This window comes from Hemitrygon akajei, chromosome 17 (assembly GCF_048418815.1).
Source record: "Hemitrygon akajei chromosome 17, sHemAka1.3, whole genome shotgun sequence".
Classification (NCBI taxonomy): Eukaryota; Metazoa; Chordata; class Chondrichthyes; order Myliobatiformes; family Dasyatidae; genus Hemitrygon; species Hemitrygon akajei.
The window spans coordinates 23,156,181-23,176,320 of record NC_133140.1 but is presented as its reverse complement, the minus strand read 5'-3'; the positions used below and the strand labels follow the sequence as shown (position 1 = coordinate 23,176,320).

General features: G+C 41.7%; 1 protein-coding gene across 1 annotated transcript in view; it reads left to right on the top strand.

Moving 5' to 3' along the window:
• The first annotated feature begins 2,173 nt into the window (after positions 1-2,173).
• Positions 2,174-20,140, top strand: part of LOC140740995 (palmitoyltransferase ZDHHC11-like) — a 32,197-nt gene continuing 14,230 nt past the window's right edge. Inside the window, exons 1-4 of the mRNA XM_073070632.1 lie at positions 2,174-2,274; positions 6,749-6,964; positions 9,555-9,730; positions 10,980-11,081. Of these exons, the coding sequence (XP_072926733.1) occupies positions 2,260-2,274; positions 6,749-6,964; positions 9,555-9,730; positions 10,980-11,081 (509 nt within the window). The 5' untranslated portion in view covers positions 2,174-2,259. The remainder of the gene's footprint in view (positions 2,275-6,748; positions 6,965-9,554; positions 9,731-10,979; positions 11,082-20,140) is intronic.

Genomic DNA, 20,140 nt, shown 5'->3' with positions numbered 1-20,140 from the left:
CATCGACGGATCAAGAACATAAAGGAAGGTTTGCCTGGCTGTCACTGTTTGCTCTCTCTCTCTCCCTCTCTCTCTCTCTCTCTCTCTCTCTCTCTCTCTCTCTCTCTCTCTCTCTCTCTCCCCCTCTCCCCCCTCTCTCCCTCTCTCCCTCTCTCTCTCTCTCTCTCTCTCTCTCTCTCTCTCTCTCTCTCTCTCTCTCTCTCTCTCTCTCTCTCTCTCCAACAATTACAACACATCGACCAACAACTACCTCAGCCTGTATGAACGGAACTGAACTTTATATTCACATATGATAATTCATTATCCCCTAAACAACGATAGAGCTTGTTTATTATTGATTATTATTATACCCACACTTTTAGGTTTAGTATTGCTAACATGTATTATCTGTATATTTGCATTGTTGATATTGATTTGTATATTTTACTAATAAACACTGTTTTGAAAATAGTACCAGACTCTAACGGATACTTCTATCTTTGCTGGTAAGACACCCAGTTATGGGGTATGTAACAGGGGTCACTTTAAATTTGGCACACACCTCTACCCCACCCCATCCCTTCCAAAAGTCCCCTGCCTGAGCCTTTCCTACCCAGTCGGTCTCCATGCTGTTTAGATTTGCTAATTATAAGAATGATGAACAGCATCACTTTGTATTTCCGTTCCAAGTTTATCTTTGGTCCTGCCTTGCGATTCATCAGGCTCTGTAATTAATTTGACTCTTTGTGAATTTTCAATTCCCTTATGCTAAGAATTTCTTATGTCTTTGTGTACCTCTGCTGCCATCTCCATCCTGCTGGCATTCCAATTACTGCAATGTATCCCAATTATTCTTACCAAGGCATATAGGGCCCAATGTTTTTTTTGACCATAAGAGGCAGGTCCTATATCAGCCACTCCTTAACCAGCCATTTATCCAGCACTTGAAATCCTTGGATCAATACCACCAACGAGCCTTACAAAAGATTGACAAATCAGCTGGAAGGACAGACTGCATACTGGAGGAAGCTAAAATGAACAGCAAAAAGCATAGTCCACTGTGGGTAAGGAGTTAGAAATTCGGAAATAAATAAGCAAAACATTGGGAGAAGTATGTTCTCACAGTTTCCCTGTGTGGAAAGTCTTTCACAGATGGTGACTTAACAGAGTACTGCAGTCACTGTAGAAAGATTTTCAGAATGGATTCAAGGATTTGAACGATCTGGAAAATCTGGACTGGGTAAATAACCCGTTTCTTTGCAAGATGGAAGAACAGGGAGAGCGCTTTCTAGAAGAAATGATCAAAATTCAGTATGGTAAAGAAGCAATTTTTTTTCAAAAATGTTGGCTTTTTTGCTGTGTGATTACACTGTCGTACGAAGTTTCCTAGTCTTTGGACAAGAGCCAAACTGCTCTTCATTGCATTTCCATCCTCCTACATTGTTGAAAGAGGCTTCAGTGCAGTGAACTACATACAAAGAAAAAAGAAACCGCTTGGTCATTGTTACGCGTGGGGTCTTAAGCCTTTTGCTGTCACAACTTGAACCCGATATTTCAACTCTTTATAAAAAACCATCAAGCTCAAAGATCACAATGATATCGAAGACGCTGTACAACGTGGTGTGTAAGATAGGTGTAAAGACAGATAAAAGTTTAAAGCAGAATCATTTCGCATTTTAGCATATGGTAGATTTGATTTTACACTATGGGGGCGCCGGAAAGTATATTGTGCCTAAGAGGAGTGTTGGCAAGTAGGAAAGGTCGGAAAACATTGGGACTTTTTGGGAAGGGAGGAGCGGGCAGACGATCGGAGTTGGAAGAAGAAAACAGCCCCTCCCCCAGCGACCCGCAGTCTCCCGCGCCGCGCGGGCGTCGGAACGCGCAGGCGCAGTGTGTGTCGCGTCACGAAAGGCGGTTTGTGACGTGGACAGTGGTGACCATGGTGTTGGCGGTTGCAATGGCTCATAACGTGTTTGAAAGGTATGGCGAGCGGACGTGTTTTCTGCTCGGGGAGTGGCGGCCATCACTATCCGCTGTCCGCCCGGTCGGTGCCCGCCGTGGCGCGGTTCTTGGCGATATGGCGGTGCAGGGTGAAATCACAGCCGGTCATTCACTCGCCCTGCGCGATGGTGTGGGCAGCGCTCCGGTGCCGAGCCCCGGGTCGGGCTGCCGAGGGGAAGGGGATGGTTGTGTGTTGCTGAACCGAGTTACTTTTCACGGGGACGGATTTAACGATAATGATCCGCTTCGCGCTTTGTAAGGATCTCAGACCCAGAGCCAATGTCACGGCCCAAGGTAGGAGCATGGCGCATCGTAAACTTACATTGCGATGTCCTCCAGAGCCGGCCTTGTCGCCACCCTCGTCTACTACATTTACAATACTATCCCGAACATGCGAAGTAGTGACCAGGTATGACAGTGTAAAACCACTCTAGTCAGTTTTCTTTCAATTGTCGGCACAAATATTCATTTTCATCATCATTGTATGCCGTATCAGCCAAAGTGTTAGTGCTGTCAAATGGGACTTAACCTGCTGTAACCTGGGCTTGGGTGCCCAATTCTGGTTTTGCCTGGATCACACAGCAGAGGTGAAAATGTAGATGAGACAGCAATTTTCCAGTAGTGAGGTGAGAGTGACCAACATTGAGGCACTTCAGGGTGTGCGATGGCTTGTGGTATCAAGGAGTCCTGGTAAATTTGAAGCTTGCTGGCATCACTCTTCTGGCCCAGGTAGTGCCAGTGAACAACGCCACCTCAGGTTGATGTCCAGTCACAAACTGGAGAAAATCTGCAGATGCTGGAAGTCCAAGCGACACACACGAAATGCTGCAGGGGCTCAGCAGGCCAGGTAGTGAGTACAGTTGACATATTGGGCCCACTGTACTCTTTTCCATAGATACTGCCTGACCTGCTGAGTTCCTCCAGCATGTTGTGTGTGTTGCTCAGGTCGATGTTCTTGTTGCTTTTCAAGGGATTTGTTTATTGTGTTGGGGAGGGAGGGTGATGTTCTTGCTGCTGTTTGGGGGATTTTTTTTGCGGGAGGGGGAGAGATGTTTTATTTTGAATGGGTTTTGACTGTCTGTGGAGAATGTAAGTCTCAGGGTTGACTACTGCATGCAATCTTTGATATAAATATACTTTGACCTTTGATCAAAGGGACAATAGAGAGACAGATTAGGGGTACTGGAAAACTGGAGTGACACACGTGCTGGATGCTGGAGGATTTTGGGAGTCAGGCAGCAGCCCGGAGAGAAATGGACAATCCCTTCATAAGGGCTGGAAGGAAGGGGGACATGAGCCAGAAGGAAAGGGCAAGAGGGGAGGAGGTGTTGATGGGTGATGGGTAAATCCAGGTGGAAGGTAGGTACTGTCAGGTGATAGAAGAGGCAAAAGGTTGAACAAGATGGAATCTGATAGGAGAGGGCAGTTGACTGTGGAATAAAGGGAAGGAGGTGAGGAATCTGAAGGTGCTGGTCTGTGATGTTGATGCAGGTTGGAGACTATCAGGATGGTATTGCTTCGAGCAAGCCTAACACTCTAACATGGTAGTCGAGGAGGCCCTGGACAGATACGTCAGTGTGAGAATTGGAAGCGGAATGGAATGGCTGCTCACGAGGATATCCTGACCGTTAGCATCTGGAATGAAGGTGTTCAATGCAGTGGTCCCCAAGTCTGCTTCAGGTCTCTGCAATGTAGAGCAGGTCACGCTGAGGGCACTGAATGCAATAGATGGCGCTGATGGAGTTGCATGTGAAAAGCTGCCTCTCCTGGAAAGATTGTTTGAGGCCCTGAATGGTGGTGAGAACGATGAGTAGGGGCAGGTTGCTGGGATAAGAGCCTAGAGGGGAGTTAGCGAGGGATGAGCAGGTAAGGGAGTTGTGGTGAGTGATCACTGCAGAAAGTGGAGAGGGGAGGGGAATATGTGCCCCATAGTGAAACTCTTGTAGTTCTTCTCTCACATTTTGGACTGGGTCAGGAGTTAGCTTTTTCATTGCAGTGCTTGTAAATCTTTGAGATTCTCCATTGTGCCAATGGATTGGAGCTGATCCGACTACCTTCACAGCTGAGACTGACAGCTTTTGGTAGAGTGATTACATGTTATAGTTCTTCTCTTTATATAAACTGTTCAATCTCAGCAATTATATTAAAGCGCAGTCTTCAGAAAGAATTTTAAATTACTTTGTATATTTAAAACAGTTTCCTGTTGCTACCTACATGATAATATCTTGTGGTTACCTTCCATTTCAAAAAGCTATCAGTTGCACTGAGTGCCTACAAGCTGACTGGGCTGGGAAATTTCAAACATTTACTCTCTTCTCAGTGAAAAGGTCTTCGTCACTCGGTCCTAAGTGACTGTCATCTCCTTGGATTTAGGTCTCACTTTTCAGAATATACATCAAGGCTCATAGATTGTTAAAATCTAATGGAAAAATGTTACCGTGTGGTCTCCGCTTGCCCGTTTAAACTGAATGGGATGGGTGTCATGCAGGTGAGAAACTGCTTGAAAATTCAGCAGTCTAATGAACAAATAGGCAATTAAAAGAGAGAGAGGACTCTGACTTGGTTTTGATAACACTTTTAATTGTGACCTTGAGAGAGAGAGAGAGTACGGCACCAGCTGAGACACGAGCTGGGAAGTCACCATGGTAACAGCTCAGAGCAGTTGAGCTAACGGGCGGCTGGAATTTCGAACGGATTATAAAAAGTTGAGGCTTTTGGTCTGATAACGGCAGAGGAGACACGATATGGGAGAAGTGTGGAAGCTACCCGAGAACCCATTGGTGGAGTTTAAGACCACCATGAGGGTGGAGGCCACGGACCAATTAATTTCGACCTGTAATTACCAGTGTGGGTAAGAGCTTGCTGGTGGGGGGTCTGCTGGTGGTGAACCTGTGCTGTGGGTTAGTAGACCGTTCCCTAGAAGGGGCTCTGTCCGTCTGTGCCTGTGTGGGGTTCACACGAAGTGACTCTAAAGACTTGGGAAGTAAGAACAACTAAAGCTGCCAACTTAAACATCAACTCAATTAACTCTCTCTCTCTCTCTCTCTCTCCATCAATTCAACTCGACGCAACACAAATTGAACTGAACTGCTTATACTTACCTGACACCGTAAGCCTGATATCTACTTCTGGGACTATTATTTTTGTTTCCACACACATTTGTGGAGAGATACATATAAAATAGTTTATAAACTGTATCGTATTCTCCGGTTTAATGATATTAATTCGTAGTGGTACTAAATATAGTCTTAATTTATAGTAAACCAGACCCCAGGTGTGTTCCATTTCTGCTGGTCCTTTTCAACTTGTCACGGGATTCGTGACATGGGCCTGTTTGGATATATGGACCAATTTCCTTATCTCCAGGAACAGGAAAGTGTTGGATGCTATTGGAAAGAGGTTAAAGCTAGGGAGGAAGCACAGAAAAGAATGATTTGTCGGAATGAAAGGCTTTATATGTTATGACAGACAAAAATATCTGGTTTTCACAAAGAGAATGTTAAATAAAATCTACGTATGTTGTTTGAATTTGGGAGGGTTTAGTAAAACAGGAATGTGGCTGACTGAAAGATAAAAATCAGAATCAGGTTTATTATCACTGACTGATAGGTCATGAAGTTTGTTGTTTCGTGGCAACAGTGCAACACAAAGATACAGACTACTATAAATTACAAAATAAATAGTGCAAAATCAGAACTAATGAAGTAGTCTTTGTAGACAATTCAAAAATCTGCTGGCAGAGGCAGGAGGCTCCTGTACCTCCTCTCCAGTGGTAATTAATAGAAGCGGGCATGCTTGAGTGGTGAGAGTCCTTAATGATGGATGCTGCTGCTTTCTTGGGACTCCGCCTCTTAAAGAAATCCTTAATGTCGGGATGGTCTCTGCCCATGATGGACTGGCTGAGTGTATGTCCCTCTGTGTCCTCTGTCGATCCAGTCAGAATGCTCTCCACCACTCAACTATAGACATTTGTGACATGCCAAATCTCTTCAAACTCCTAATGCAGTACAGCATGGAGGTGCTTTATTTCAGTATTTTGGGCCCAGGATAGATTCTCTGACACACAGAAGCTTGAAACTGCGACCCTTTTCCACCGCAGACCCTCAATGAGGACTGGTGTGTGTTCTCCCAGCTTCCCCTTCCTGAAGTGCACAGTTAATTCCCTGGTGTTGCTGACATTGAGCACGAGGTTGCTGTACATCGCTTCTCAGCCAGCTGATGTATCTCACTCCCTCACGCCTTTCATTTTCAGATTACTAAAAGAACATGGGGAGATTATACTGCAAATACAACAATATGACAGGAAATACAGCAACATTAGCAGTATTTTGCAGAAAGGATTTCAGGATTATTGATTTTAGTACATAGTGCAGTTCCTTAGAATACAGACGTTTTTATAGAATTTGAGATATATAGGTTTTTGATATCCTGATTCACACTCCACTTCAGAAGGTGGTGGTAATGCACCTCAAAGCTGTTTGCAAGCTGCCATATAGCCGGAGGAGAAGAAAAATAACTAAAAGGTGAGGGTGTGGCAGATGTGAAAATGTTTGTGTAAGGAAAACCATCTCACAGAATAAATAAAATCAAGGTGTATACAAAGAGAAACTGAATTGAAACTACATAGGAACTATTATGAGAATTCATTTTACACTCATGATTGGGACATAAAGTTAACGCGGTGTAAACTGAATTGCCTCTATAGTGAAACTACATAACTTTCATTTCAACGTTAGCTTACATATGACTTTTTAATGTTACATTGCAGATGGATTGCTTCCGTAAGGGTCATAAAACTGAACCAGAGGAAAACCGTCGTAGTCAAAGACGCTGCACTCCCAGGCGTCCAAAGGTCAATGGTTGGAGCTGGCCACCCCATCCCTTTCAGATACTATCTTGGATCGCCTGCTTGTACTTCCTTATCGTTGTAGTGGGTATACTTATCCCTCTTCTTCCATCGAGATGGGTACCTGCTGGCTACAATGTATCCTTTTTAACAGGACTGCAAGACCTTACTAGTACACGTTTAAGGAAATAGTTGCACAGCCTGACCTGTTTCCTTGCAGTGATTTTATTTGCAAGTTGCATCTTGCAGATATTCTGCTGGTTTCAGGTTTGGTGAGCATGGAAATTTAAAAGCATTTGAGCTGATAAAGAACTGTAGTAGAAGTGGGTATTAGTCATGTAAAAATATACTGTATGAATTTTATAATTTATTCTTCTGATTTAGCACATTTTCCTGTAATAAACTAGAGTCTAAAGTATTAAGGTGACTACAAGACCAGGAAATCTTACTGCAAATGGCTAGCAAGGACTGCCTGTCTCTGCAGGCAACCCCTAGCATAGAATGGTTACAGCATAGAAGGAGATCATTTGGAGAATTGTGTCAATGCTCGTTGTCCATCCGAGTGGCTTGTCAGTTCTACCCATTGGCTATTTCTCTGCAGCCTTTCAAGATGTTCCTCACCATTTATTTATGCAAGGACAGAACAGAACCTGCCTGCGTCACATATGCAGATTACTATCATTCCAGATACTCATTGGCCACTTTATTGAATACAGGAATGGAACTCCGTGTGTCCTTCTGTTGCTGGAGCCCTTCCACTTCAAGGTTCAAACATGTTGTGCATTCAGAGAGGCTCTTCTGTACACCACTGTTGTAATGCAAGGTTACCTGAGTTACTGCCACGTTCCTGTCAGCTTGAACCAGTCTGGCCATTCTCTGACCTCTCATTAATGAGCTATTTTTGCCCACAGAGCTGCTGCTCACTGATTTTTTTTTTCCTTTTTGGCACCATTCCCCATAAACTCTAGAGACTGTTTTCTATGAAAATCCCAGGAGATCCAGAGTTTCTGCGATACTCAAGCCACCCAGTCTGGCATGGTTACAGTCACTTAAATCACATTCTTCCCCGTTCTGATGTTTGGTATGAACGTCAGCTTCACGTCTTGACCATGTCTGCATGTTTGTATGCATTGAGCAGCTGTCACATGATTGGCTGATTAGATATTTGCATTAACGAGCTGGTGTGCCTAATAAAGTGAATATATATGTTGCATAATGAAAATGAGATTTATCTTAAGTCACTCTTAATTGATTTTCCCTTAGTTATATACCTGTGAATTTTAGTTCTTTACCCCTTCACCAGCGGGGACAGCCGCCCACTATCCCCTCTGTCCAGACCCCTCATCACTATCAAATCTACACTCAGATTTCTCTTCTTTAAGAAAAGTGATGCAAACTTTTGTAATATTCTAATTCTTGTATCACATTCCAGGAATCACTCCCATAAAAGTTTTTTATTGCAGTCTGTAAAACCTTCACATCTTTGCTGTCATGGGATGACCAGAACTGAATGTGATACATATGCTTATAAAGGTTCAGCATGACTTCTGTTTCTTTTAATAAAAGATAAAGTTGTCTCACATAGTCTACTGTAATTTTGTGTTGTTTCATGTAGCGCCATGGTCCTGGAGGAACATTGTTTCGTTTTTACTGTGTACTGTGCCAGCAGTTTATGGTCGAAATGACAATAAAAAGCTATTTGACTTGATTATGGATCACCTTCATTTGCATGTGGATGGGCAAAGTAACTGAGCTTCAAAGACACGCGGGACCAATTTATGAAATATGAGAATCTTTAGGTTGAAAAACCCATGAGGGAATATTTTTGTTTAATGGGAAAAGCATGAACTAATGATAGAATAGTTAAGGAAGAATGATCAGTATTATCAGTTTAAAAAAAGTATTATCAGTGATTTGATTCGATATTAAATCTAAGCTTTAAACCTGAATACGCTACAAAACATGCAACATAAGTTGGGGGAACTACATTAAAGAATATAACAGTAAGCGAACAATGAGTCTCTCACACACACACAGCTGGGGGAACTCAACAAGTCATAAAGCATCTATAGAAAAGAATAAAGAGTTATGCTTTGGGCCGAGGACCTTAATTAGGACTGAGATGTCGACTCTTTAGTAGAACAGGGTTTAATACAAGCACCCTAATAATTTTACCAGCTTAGAAGAACTTACAGTTTTTTTCAATATTCATGCATATATTTTGGAGCTATTCCCTTTTACAATCCTAAGAAATTTTAGCATGGATCAAATTGATTAAAGTATTTTACTTGGGTGATGGTTTAACCAGCTTAACACCAATATTGCAAGACATTTAACTTGGATCAAAGCTGAAATAGCTGACTTGTTTGTATTCATGTGTGTATAACACTATTGTATTTAGTACTTCCAGCTTTAAAATTATAGATAGGTCAGGTCAAGTCAAGTCAATTTTTATTGTCATTTCGACCATAAATGCTGGTACAGTGCATAGTAAAAATGAGACAACGTTTTTCAGGACCATGGTTCACATGACACAGTAGAAAAACTAGACTGAACTACGTAATAAAAAAAAACACATAGAAAGCTATACTAGACTACAGACTACAAGACAAGTTGTTATTTGGCTTGGTCATGTCTAATTTTATTTCAGTGTTTTAAAACTGATAAGCAAAGAGTTACAAAATTTCATCCAGAATATTCAGAACATTTTAACCTTAACCCATTTTAGTGGTTTGGTGGTGCTTTTATTTGGCACGTAGCTTTTCAGGTGATTGCAGCTACCATCGACCCAGCTGAGGATAGCGTTCGGGCCAAGGGATATAAAAGATTACCCCCGGTGTACAAAGGCAAACCACTTAAATCTGGTCTCCATAAGCGTTACTGCCCGCTTTGTGAAGTTAAGGTGTAAGTATCAGACTGAGTAATGCTTCTGTTGCTTAGAACTGAAAAATATACAAAGTAGAGGATCGGCGAGGTTCATTTGTTCAATGGTAGTGTGGCAGTCGGAGTAACACTTTATAGCACTAGATGTGAGATGAAGTTCAATTCCCAACGCTGTGTATAAGGTGTTTGTATGCTCTCTCTGTGATTGAATGGCTTCCCTCCAGGTACATATTCCAAAATGTATGGGCTAGGGTTATTGAATTGTGAGTTTGCTACATTTGTGCTGGAAGCATGGTGGTACTTGTGGGCTGTCCCCAGCACAAGTGATGGAGTTGTTCTGACTGTGTTGGCCGCTGAGACAAAACAGTGCGTTTTATTGTAAGTTTTGATGTTTCAATGTACATGTGACAAATAAAGCTGATCAGATCAGGTTTGAAGAACTTTATACCTAACCTCTGACCTTGTGTCTTTGTAGACCTCTGATGTCGTAAGCCATTAGAATAATACAAAATCATGTATATTACTCAATGCAGAATTAAGATTGTCTAAACTGATAACTTTATGTCTTATCATTGTCTATGTCTATATAATATTAACACTTTTGAACCCCAACCAGTAGTTACTTGATACCTTTATAGTAACTGCAACTAATTGCCTTAAAATTGTAAAATTGATTGAAAATACTTGCAACAAAGAAATTATTTCTTTAAGTCCTTGACAACCAGGCTGTTTTCCTGTGACAATGCTCTGCAGTTTCTTTTGATATTGAAGAAAAAGATGCAAATACTAAGTAAGGTTTTAGAAAGTATGATATTCGGAATATTCAGAGTAAAACACGTTAATGTATTATCTATCGAGCATAATACATTGGAGCACAATTAGTTCATTTGGCCCATTAAGTGTGCTCTTCCATCCATCATGGCTGATTTAATATCCCACTCAACTCCATTGATCAATCTCATGAACCTCCTCTGGATCCTCCCCAATGAATATTCTGATCTGTACTCTCCTTCAGACTTTGATGGTTTATCTGTTACAACTTCCCACCATGTCGTTTCGCTACAGATGCTGTTTTAGAATGCTGTACAATATGTAGGCTATTTGCAGTGCAGTGTTAGTGTAATTTATTTGTATTTTGAACAAATTAGAAGCACACTAGGACCCTCCAGTTATTCCTCTGTGGGAAAAGTATAGAAGTTCTTATTTTTTCATATTTATTATACTTTTGGGATGATAGATCATTATATTTTCTTGTATTTCTGATTCACAGGTGTCGAAATTCCCATCACTGCAATAGATGCAAGAAGTGTGTAGGTAATTTTGATCATCACTGTAAGTGGCTCAACAATTGTGTAGGAGGCAGAAATTACTGGTAAGGCAGGTTTTTGTATGCTTGTCAATAAGAAAAATACACATAGATATTTCGTAATATTTTTGAGTGGAACAGAAATTGAATTAAACTGTTATGACCATGTATAGTCACATGGTCCTGACTAGAGGCTGCGGTCGAGTGTGGTTTTAACATCATTAAGTTGAAACTTGGCCCAATCAGAACCAGTTCAAACATAAACCAAGCTAAAGTACTTAAATTTTGCTGGTAAGCCACCCCGTTACGGGGAACATAACAAGTGGGGTACTCGTCCCGGATTTGAAACCAAAGGGGAGGGTCAGTAAGTCCAAACTTAAATCTGGTTACGCAGGTAGCCAGACAGGAAACCAGCAAAGATGGATGTGGATGAATTTATGAGAAACCCGACTGTAGAGGCGCTAGGGGCGGCTACCAAATTAGACTTGGTAAATCTGGCAAAGGAGTTAGACCTCGCAGAGATGAGGTCATCAATGAAAAAGCAGGAAGTGCGAAGGGTCATAAATCAGTATTACATTGGGAAGAAGGTGTTTGCAGCTGAGGATTTGGAAAATATCCCCGAAAAGAGATTAGCGAGTGGGACAGATCAGTTAGAGTTGGAGAAAGCAAGGTTGGAACATGAACTTAAAGTAAAGCAGCTAGAAGCAGCTGAGAAGGAAAAGAAACGGGGTGGCTTACCAGCAAAGATAGAGAGGTCCGCTGAAGTCTGATGGTACTATTTTCAAACGTTTTTATTTATAAAGGGGCACAAACGTATGGTTAATACAAAACATTCAGATCATATACGTCGTCACAACTCAATCTAAAGCACAGGTATTGTAATAATCAATCAGAAATAAGCTCTATCATTGTCTAGGGGTAATGTATAGTTCGCTGTATATCTGAAAGTCTCTTGCGGCCACTGCAGTTCCACCAGCTGCCGTCTGTTGTGGTGTCGCGTTGGTGCACTTTTGTTAGAAAGAGAGAGAGAGAGAGATTGAATGAAACAGTTACCCGACAGGTTTTCCAACCTGTAGGAGTTCGGTTCGTAGAAGTCTCGTTGGGGAATGGACTCTCATCTGTGGCCTCCCGTGTAGCTAAGCCGTTCTTCCGTGGTGAGGTCGCCAATCCCATGCAAGGAAAAGACGCATATGAACCCCACCACCGGCTGTCGCTATCAAAACGCTGTCGCAGGATTTCTAGCGTGTCTTCTAGGGTCGTCCCCCCCCAGACCCTCCTTTATACTTCCTCACGGGATCGCCGGTGTCAATCTCTCTCTCAACCAGCCCACTTTGCCCGAGGGCTTTACACGTGGTCTTCATGAGACAATAGTCAGAGTCGCTTTATTCTGCTTCTCGGGGGAACGTGGTCTTCAGCACGTCTCTCTCCCTCTTGGGTCATTTGACCCCCCCTTGACTAGGGCTCTTGCGATTCTCACAAAGGAGGGGGCTGGGGTCATAACAGGAATCAGAGCTGGAAAACGAATGCCTCTTTGCTTTTGAGATCAGTTTTTCAGGTACCACTAGATGTGGATATTTAACCTCCTGTTTGATTGTGGAACAAGCATAACATTTCATTTTCAGTTCAATATTATTTTGCTTTCCCTGATTAAGCTCAACCCATCTCAGCATTTGCTCCAGTTTCCAGATTTTGGTTATTGGTTTATTATAGTTATGTACGGAGATACAGAGGAAAGCTTGTCTTGCAGACTGTTCATACAGTCAAATCCTTTGAAGTAGAGCAAGGTTATACAATATGATGATACAGAATAAAAAGTTACAGAGGTCACCAGGAGACGCTCATGGAGTGAGCACTGTTTTAGATTCGCTCCATAACCTTTACTTTTTTACCCTATGATCACCCTTATTTAACTTATTTTTACCTACACCAGAAGATTCTTGCTACTTTTTTGGATTTATCTTTAAGAGGGTACTGTGAATTTTAAAGAAATGAGTACTGAAATGGCTTTAAGATCTAAAGGGCGAGACCCTGGGAAAGATTCTAATGGCAGTGGAAAGAAAAAAAAGACTGATCCTAAGCGTACTGAATTGACTTATGATACGTTATTGGAGCTCTTGAATGAAAAATTTGAAGAACAACGTCAAACTTTTAAAGCAGATTTAAAGGCTTTCCAGGATTCTCAGGATAAGTTTGGTCATGAAGTTAAACAGCATCAAACTTTAATCGCAACTCTGCAAGAGGACGCTCGGAAGCGAGACTTGAAAATCGAGAAACTGGAGCAGAAATTATCTTCGGCGATTAAACAGTTGGAAATACTAAAGCCAAGAGTATCGATTTTGAAAATCGGTCTAGAAGACAGAACTTACGCATACTTGGTCTCCCGGAAGGTATCGAACAAGGGGACCCCTTGAAGTATTTCGCACAACTTTTAAAGGATGCGTTCCCTTCTGTATTCCCAGATAGTCCTCCGTTACTTGATCGTGCCCATAGAATTATGCGCCGATCACCAAGTTCTTCATCTAAACCACCTGTTGTAATTGTTCGATTTCATTATGTGCACGTTAAAGAGCACCTTATTCGTTTGGCTCGGCATTCAGGGATGGTTAAATTGAGAGAATTTCAATTTCAGCTTGTGGAGGATTTCAGCCCAGAAGTGATGAAGGCGCGGCTCGCTTTTAAACCTTTGATGTCCGAATGTTATGAGAAAAATCTAAAACCAGCGCTTTTATACCCTGCAAAACTTAGAATCTCGCCTTCGAATGCACCACGACGTGTTTTTCTCTCCACATCTGATGCTCAAAGCTTTCTGGATGAGAACTACCCTACTGCTTCGGATTCTCGTCTCTAATAAATGTATGGTTTTGATCATTACAAGATAGTCTTTGTTTCCAAAACCAGATTTTGTTTCTGACTATTGGTGTAGGTTTATTTTACATGTTATATTCCAATTAAAGCTTTTCTTTATCGACGTACTAATCTTTTTAATTTACTTACTTTAAACATTGTATTTTATTTTTGGTAATTATTATTAATCCTTTGAAGGTGAATTTTTTTTTACGTTTTGATATATATCTTTTTCATTTTTTGTGTAACTAAGATGGCAGTTTCTTTTCTAAAATATTTCTTGCTTTTTTAAAAAAGTTTCACCATTTTTTTTGTCGTCTTCTTCCTATAATGCCTTTCTTATCACATCCTAACTTATATTTGTTCGGGTTTTAACCCGATTTATAAGTTACCAGTGTTTATATTTTTGTTTTTTTGTAACTAGCAATTATATTAAGAACTCTGTTTAGTATAGTGTTAATTAATTTTTAGAATTTTGGGTGGATCTTTTTTTTCTCCTTTATACATCTGGAGTCGCCTTCTGGAGACATGGGGGTAGACTTAGTCTCACACTTTTTTTCCCTGGCCTCCTTTAGACTCAGGAGGCTCTCTTTTCCGTGGGTGGTGGGCGGGCGGTTCCTTTCTAATTCTATTGCTCTTTTTATTAGTTTTTCTAGTTTTTTCATTTGGGCTGATTTCAAACTACTAAAATGTCTGCCGTGTCGTCATTTCCGGGTCTTCCCCTTATTTTTGTTCCACTTCCGGGTGCATGAGTTCATACTTTGGTTAACTCTTTATATACCAAAGGGTTGATTTTAGAAATATGGCTCGGTCCATTAATTTTGTCTCTTGGGATACTATTGACTTAAACCGTTCAATTAAACGGAAAAAGATTTTTAAAGTATTCCAAAGACTGAATGCGCATATTATTTTTGTACAAGAAACTTGTGAGGAAAGAGGACAGTCAACGTTTTTTTTTTAGGTTTTGGTGGGGTCAACAGTACCATTCGAATTTGAATGCTAAAGTAAAAGGAGTTTCAATTTTTATTGACTTCTCTATAACTTTTGTTCTACACGATATTATTTCAGATCCGAGTGGTAGATTTTTGTTAATTACTGGGTTACTTTTTAATAAGAAGGTTGCTATGGTTAATGTTTATGCTCCAACTGTGGTTTATCCTGATTTCTTTAAGTCTTTATTTACTTCTCTACCTAATCTAAATTGAATATATTTTAAAAATGGGTGGTGACTTCAACTGCTGTTTAAATCCTTTGCTGGATAGAGCTGGATAGAGAGGCAGGGGGATAGAGCTGGATAGAGAGGCAGGGGGAACAGACAGAGAGAGAAGAGCACCCCTGTGGCCGTTCCCATCAAAAATAAGTATACCGTTTTGGATACTGTTGGTGGGGATGACCTACCAGGAACAAGCTGCAGTGGTCCTGTCTCTGGCACTGAGGTTGGACCCTCGACTTGGTAGGGGAGGAGGGAAGAGAACAGAGCGGTATTGATAGGGGATTCTATAGTCAGGGGGCGGATAGGAGATTTTGTGGGGAAGATCGGGAGTCTGGGATGGTAAGTTGCTTCCCTGGTGCCCAAGACATCTCAGATCGGGTGCAGGTTATTCTCGAGAGGGAGGGCAAGAATCCAGATGTTGTCGTCCATGTAGGGACCAATGACATGGGTAGGATGAGTGAGGGGGTCCTGTGTAGGGAGTTCAGGGAGTTAGGTGCGAAGCTGAAGAGCAGGACCTCCAGGGTAACAATCTCAGGATTGCTACCTGTGCCACGTGCGAGTGAGGCAAGGAACAGAAGGATTATAAAGATTAATACGTGGCTGAGAGGATGGTGCAGGAGGGAGGGCTTCAGGTTTGTAGATAATTGGGCTTTGTTCCAGGGAAGGTGGGATCTCTTACGAAGGGACTGTTTACACCTGAACTGGAGCGGTACTAACATTCTTGCAGGGAAGTTTGTTAGTGCTTCTTGGGGGGGGGGGGGGGGTTTAAACTAAATTTGCAGGGGGCGGGGATCCAGAATGTGAGAGAGGATAGCGAGAGGAAGAATAAAGGACAGGTGGGGACTACACGGTTCCGGAATATTAAGTGTGTAGTAGAGGAAGGTGGGGCGGAACAAGTGATAAGGAGGACTCATGTACAGAGGGATGGTCTGACGGAACATGGAGTTAAATGTGTTGAAAGAATAAGTAAATTTAGGAAGTACAACAAAATTCGAGGGGCGTATAGCCCAATGGGAGTTCGGGGAGCTGGGTTAAGCATAATAGGCAGCGATTCAAACAGAGAGAAGAGAAATGGGCTAAAACTTATATATCTGAATGCACGAAGTGTCAGAAATAAGGCGGATGAGTTTGAAGCCCAGGTGCGAATGGGTAACTATGATGTTGTTGGGATAACAGAGACATGGCTGCAGGGAGATCAGACCTGGGAAATGAATGTACAAGGGTATACATGCTATCGTAGGGAGAGAAATGTGGGCAGAGGAGGTGGGGTGGCCCTGTTGGTGAGGAATGAGATTCAGTCCTTTGCAAGGGGGGCCATAGGGTCAGGAGAAGTAGAGTCTGTGTGGATAGAACTGAGGAACAGTAAGTGCAAAAGGACCCAAATGGGTGTTGTCTACAGGCCACCAAACAGTAGCATGGATATTGGGTGCAAGTTGAATAGGGAGTTAACATTGGCATGTGGCAAAGGTAATGTCGCAGTAGTTATGGGGGATTTCATCATGCAGGTGAACTGGGAGAATCAGGTTGGTGCTGGACCCCAGGATAGGGAGTTTGTAGAGTGCCTACGGGATGCGTTCTTAGAACAGCTTGTACGAGAGCCGACCAGGGACAAGACTATTCTGGGTTTAGTGTTATGTAATGAACAGGATTTGATAAGCGATCTCGCAGTAAAGGAGCCATTAGGAGGTAGTGATCACAATATGATAAGCTTTTATCTGCAATTTGAGAAGGATAAGGGCAGCTCGGAGGTGTCAGTTTTGCAGATGAACAGGGGAAACTATGGAGCCATGAGGGAGAAGCTGGCCAACGTTGACTGGATGGATAGACTAGCAGAAAAGACAGTGGAACAGCAATGGCAGGTATTCTTGGGAATAATGCACAAGGTGCAAAATCAGTTCATCCCCCAGAGAAGGAAGGATTGAAAGGGGGGAAAGGGGCCACAGTGGTTGACAAAGGAAGTCAGAGATTGCATAGCATTAAAAAAAAGGAAATATGACAGAGCTAAGGTGAGTGGGAGGACAGATGATTGGGAAATGTTTAAGGAACAACAGAACTTAACTAAAAAGACAATATGGGGAGAAAAAATGAGGTACAAATGCAAGCTAGCCAGGAATATAAAGGAAGATAGCAAAAGCTTTTTTAGGTATGTGAAGAGAAAGAAGATAGTTAAGAACAACGTTGGGCCCTTGAAGAATGAATTGGGTGAAATTGTTATGGGAAACAGAGAAATGGCAGAAGAATTTAATGAGTACTTTAGATCTGTTTTCACTAAGGAAGACACAAGCAATCTCCCAGATGTATGGATGGGCCAAGGACATAGGGTAACAGAGGAAATTAAACAGATTGACATTCGGAAGGAAACGGTGATGAGAAGACTGATGGGACTGAAGGCTGACAAATCCCCAGGTCCAGATGGTCTGCACCCTAGGGTACTGAAGGAGGTGGCCATGGAAATTGCGGATGCATTGGTAATCATTTTGCAATGTTCCTCAGATTCAGGATCAGTCCCTGAGGATTGGAGAATGGCTAATGTTATCCCACTTTTTAAGAAAGGAGGGAAGGAGAAAACAGAACTATCGACCTGTCAGCCTGACATCGGTGGTGGGGAAGATGCTAGAGTCCATTATTAAGGATGAAATAGTGGCATATCTAGATAGCAGTGATAGGATTGGGCCGAGCCAACATGGATTTATCAAGGGTAAATCATGCTTGACTAATCTCTTGGAATTTTTCGAGGATGTAACCAGGAAGTTAGACGGGGGAGATCCAGTGGATGTAGTGTACCTTGATTTTCAGAAGGCATTTGATAAGGTCCCACATAGAAGATTGGTGGGTAAAATCAAAGCTCAGGGCATCGGGGAGAAGGCATTGACATGGATAGAAAACTGGTTGGCAGATAGAAAGTAAAGGGTAGCGGTGAATGGGTGTTTCTCGGAATGGCAGGTGGTGACTAGTGGGGTACCACAGGGCTTGGTATTGGGACCACAGCTGTTTACCATTTACGTTAACGACTTGGATGAAGGCATAAAAAATAACATCAGCAAATTTGCTGATGATACTAAGCTGGGTGGCAGTGTGACATGTGATGAGGATGTTAGGAGAATTCAGATGACTTGGATAGGCTGGGTGAGTGGGCAGATACTTGGCAGATGGCGTTTAATGTAAATAAGTGTGAGGTTATCCACTTTGGGAGTAAGAACAGGAAGGCAGATTATTATCTGAACGGTATAGAGTTGGGTAAGGGAGAAATACAAAGAGATCTTGGAGTCCTTGTTCATCAGTCACTGAAGGTGAATGAGCAAGTGCAGCAGGCAGTGAAGAAGGCTAATGGAATGTTGGCCTTTATTACAAAGGGAATTGAGTACAAGAGCAAGGAAATCCTCTTGCATTTGTACAGAGCCCTGGTGAGACCACACGTGGAGTATTGTGTACAGTTTTGGTCTCCAGGGTTAAGGAAGGACATCCTGGCTGTAGAGGAAGTGCAGCGTAGATTCATGAGTTTAATTCCTGGGATGTCTGGACTGTCTTACGCAGAGAGGTTACAGAGACTGGGCTTGTACACGCTGGAATTAAGGAGATTGAGAGGGGATCTGATTGAAACATATAAGATTATTAAGGGATTGGACAAGATAGAGGCAGGAAATATGTTCCAGATGCTGGGAGAGTCCAGTACCAGAGGACATGGTTTGAGAATAAGGGGTAGGTCATTTAGGACAGAGTTAAGGAAAAACTTCTTCTCCCAGAGAGTTGTGGGGGTCTGGAATGCACTGCCTCGGAAGGTAGTGGAGGCCAATTCTCTGGATGCTTTCAAGAAGGAGCTAGATAGGTATCTTATGGATAGGGGAATCAAGGGATATGGGGACAAGGCAGGAACTGGGTATTGATAGGAATTGATCAGCCATGGTCTCAAAATTTCGGTGCAGGCTCGAAGGGCCGAATGGTCTACTTCTGCACCTATTGTCTATTGTCTATATCCATTCAGACTTTACCAAATAAGTCGGCCACTTGCATCAATTCTTTTTTGACTGATAATGGAATTTTCGATATTTGGAGATTTCTGCATCCTAAGGACAGAGAGTTTTCATTTTTCTCACATGTTTTTCATTCTCGAGAATTGAGTATTTTTTCATTGACTTTTGTTTTATTCCATCTGTAACTGGTTGTAATTATGACATTATAGCCATCTCTGATCATGCTTCAATGAAACTTTCTATTAAATTAATGGATACAGCTTCTAGTACTAAGCAATGGCGATTTGATTCTACCTTACTGCAAGATCCGGATTTCATTAAATTTATGAAGGAACAGATTGATTTCTTCTTTTCAACTAATTCCACGGATGAAATTTCCTGCGGAATACTTTGGGACACTTTTAAAGCATATATACGTGGACAGATTATCTCCTATTCTGTTGGTTTGAGAAAACGTATTAAGAAGGAAACTCTTTTATTGGTTGATAAGATTAAAGAAATTGACAAGAAATATTCGATTGCTCCTAGTAAGGAGCTTTACAAATAAAGGGTTGAGCTTCAAATGGAACACAGTTTATTACTTACATCTTCAATTGAAAATCAGTTAATGAAAACCAGAACTGATTTTTATATACATAGTGATAAATCGGATAAACTGTTAGCTAACCAATTGAAAAATGCTTTGGTTAAATGTTAAATTATTAAGATTCGTCAACAGAATGGTGAACTGACAGTTAACCATGATGAGATAAACAAATCTTTTCAAGATTTTTATACCTTCCTGTATCATTCTGAATTTCCTCATGATCATAATACCATGTATGATTTTCTTGGGAAATAGAATTTTCCAAAATTATCATCAGAAGAACTGTTAATATTAGAAACTCCTATTACGGATACAAAAATTAAAGGTGTTATTTCCTCTATGAATTCTGGGAAAGCACCAGGTCCAGATGGGTATACAGTGAATTTTTTAAATGTTTTTCCTCTACTCTTTCTCCTTGGTTATGCAAGGTTTTTGAAGAAGCAATTAGACTAGGCAAATTGCCACAATCTTTTTATAGAGCTTCCATTTCTGTAATATTGAAAAAAGATAA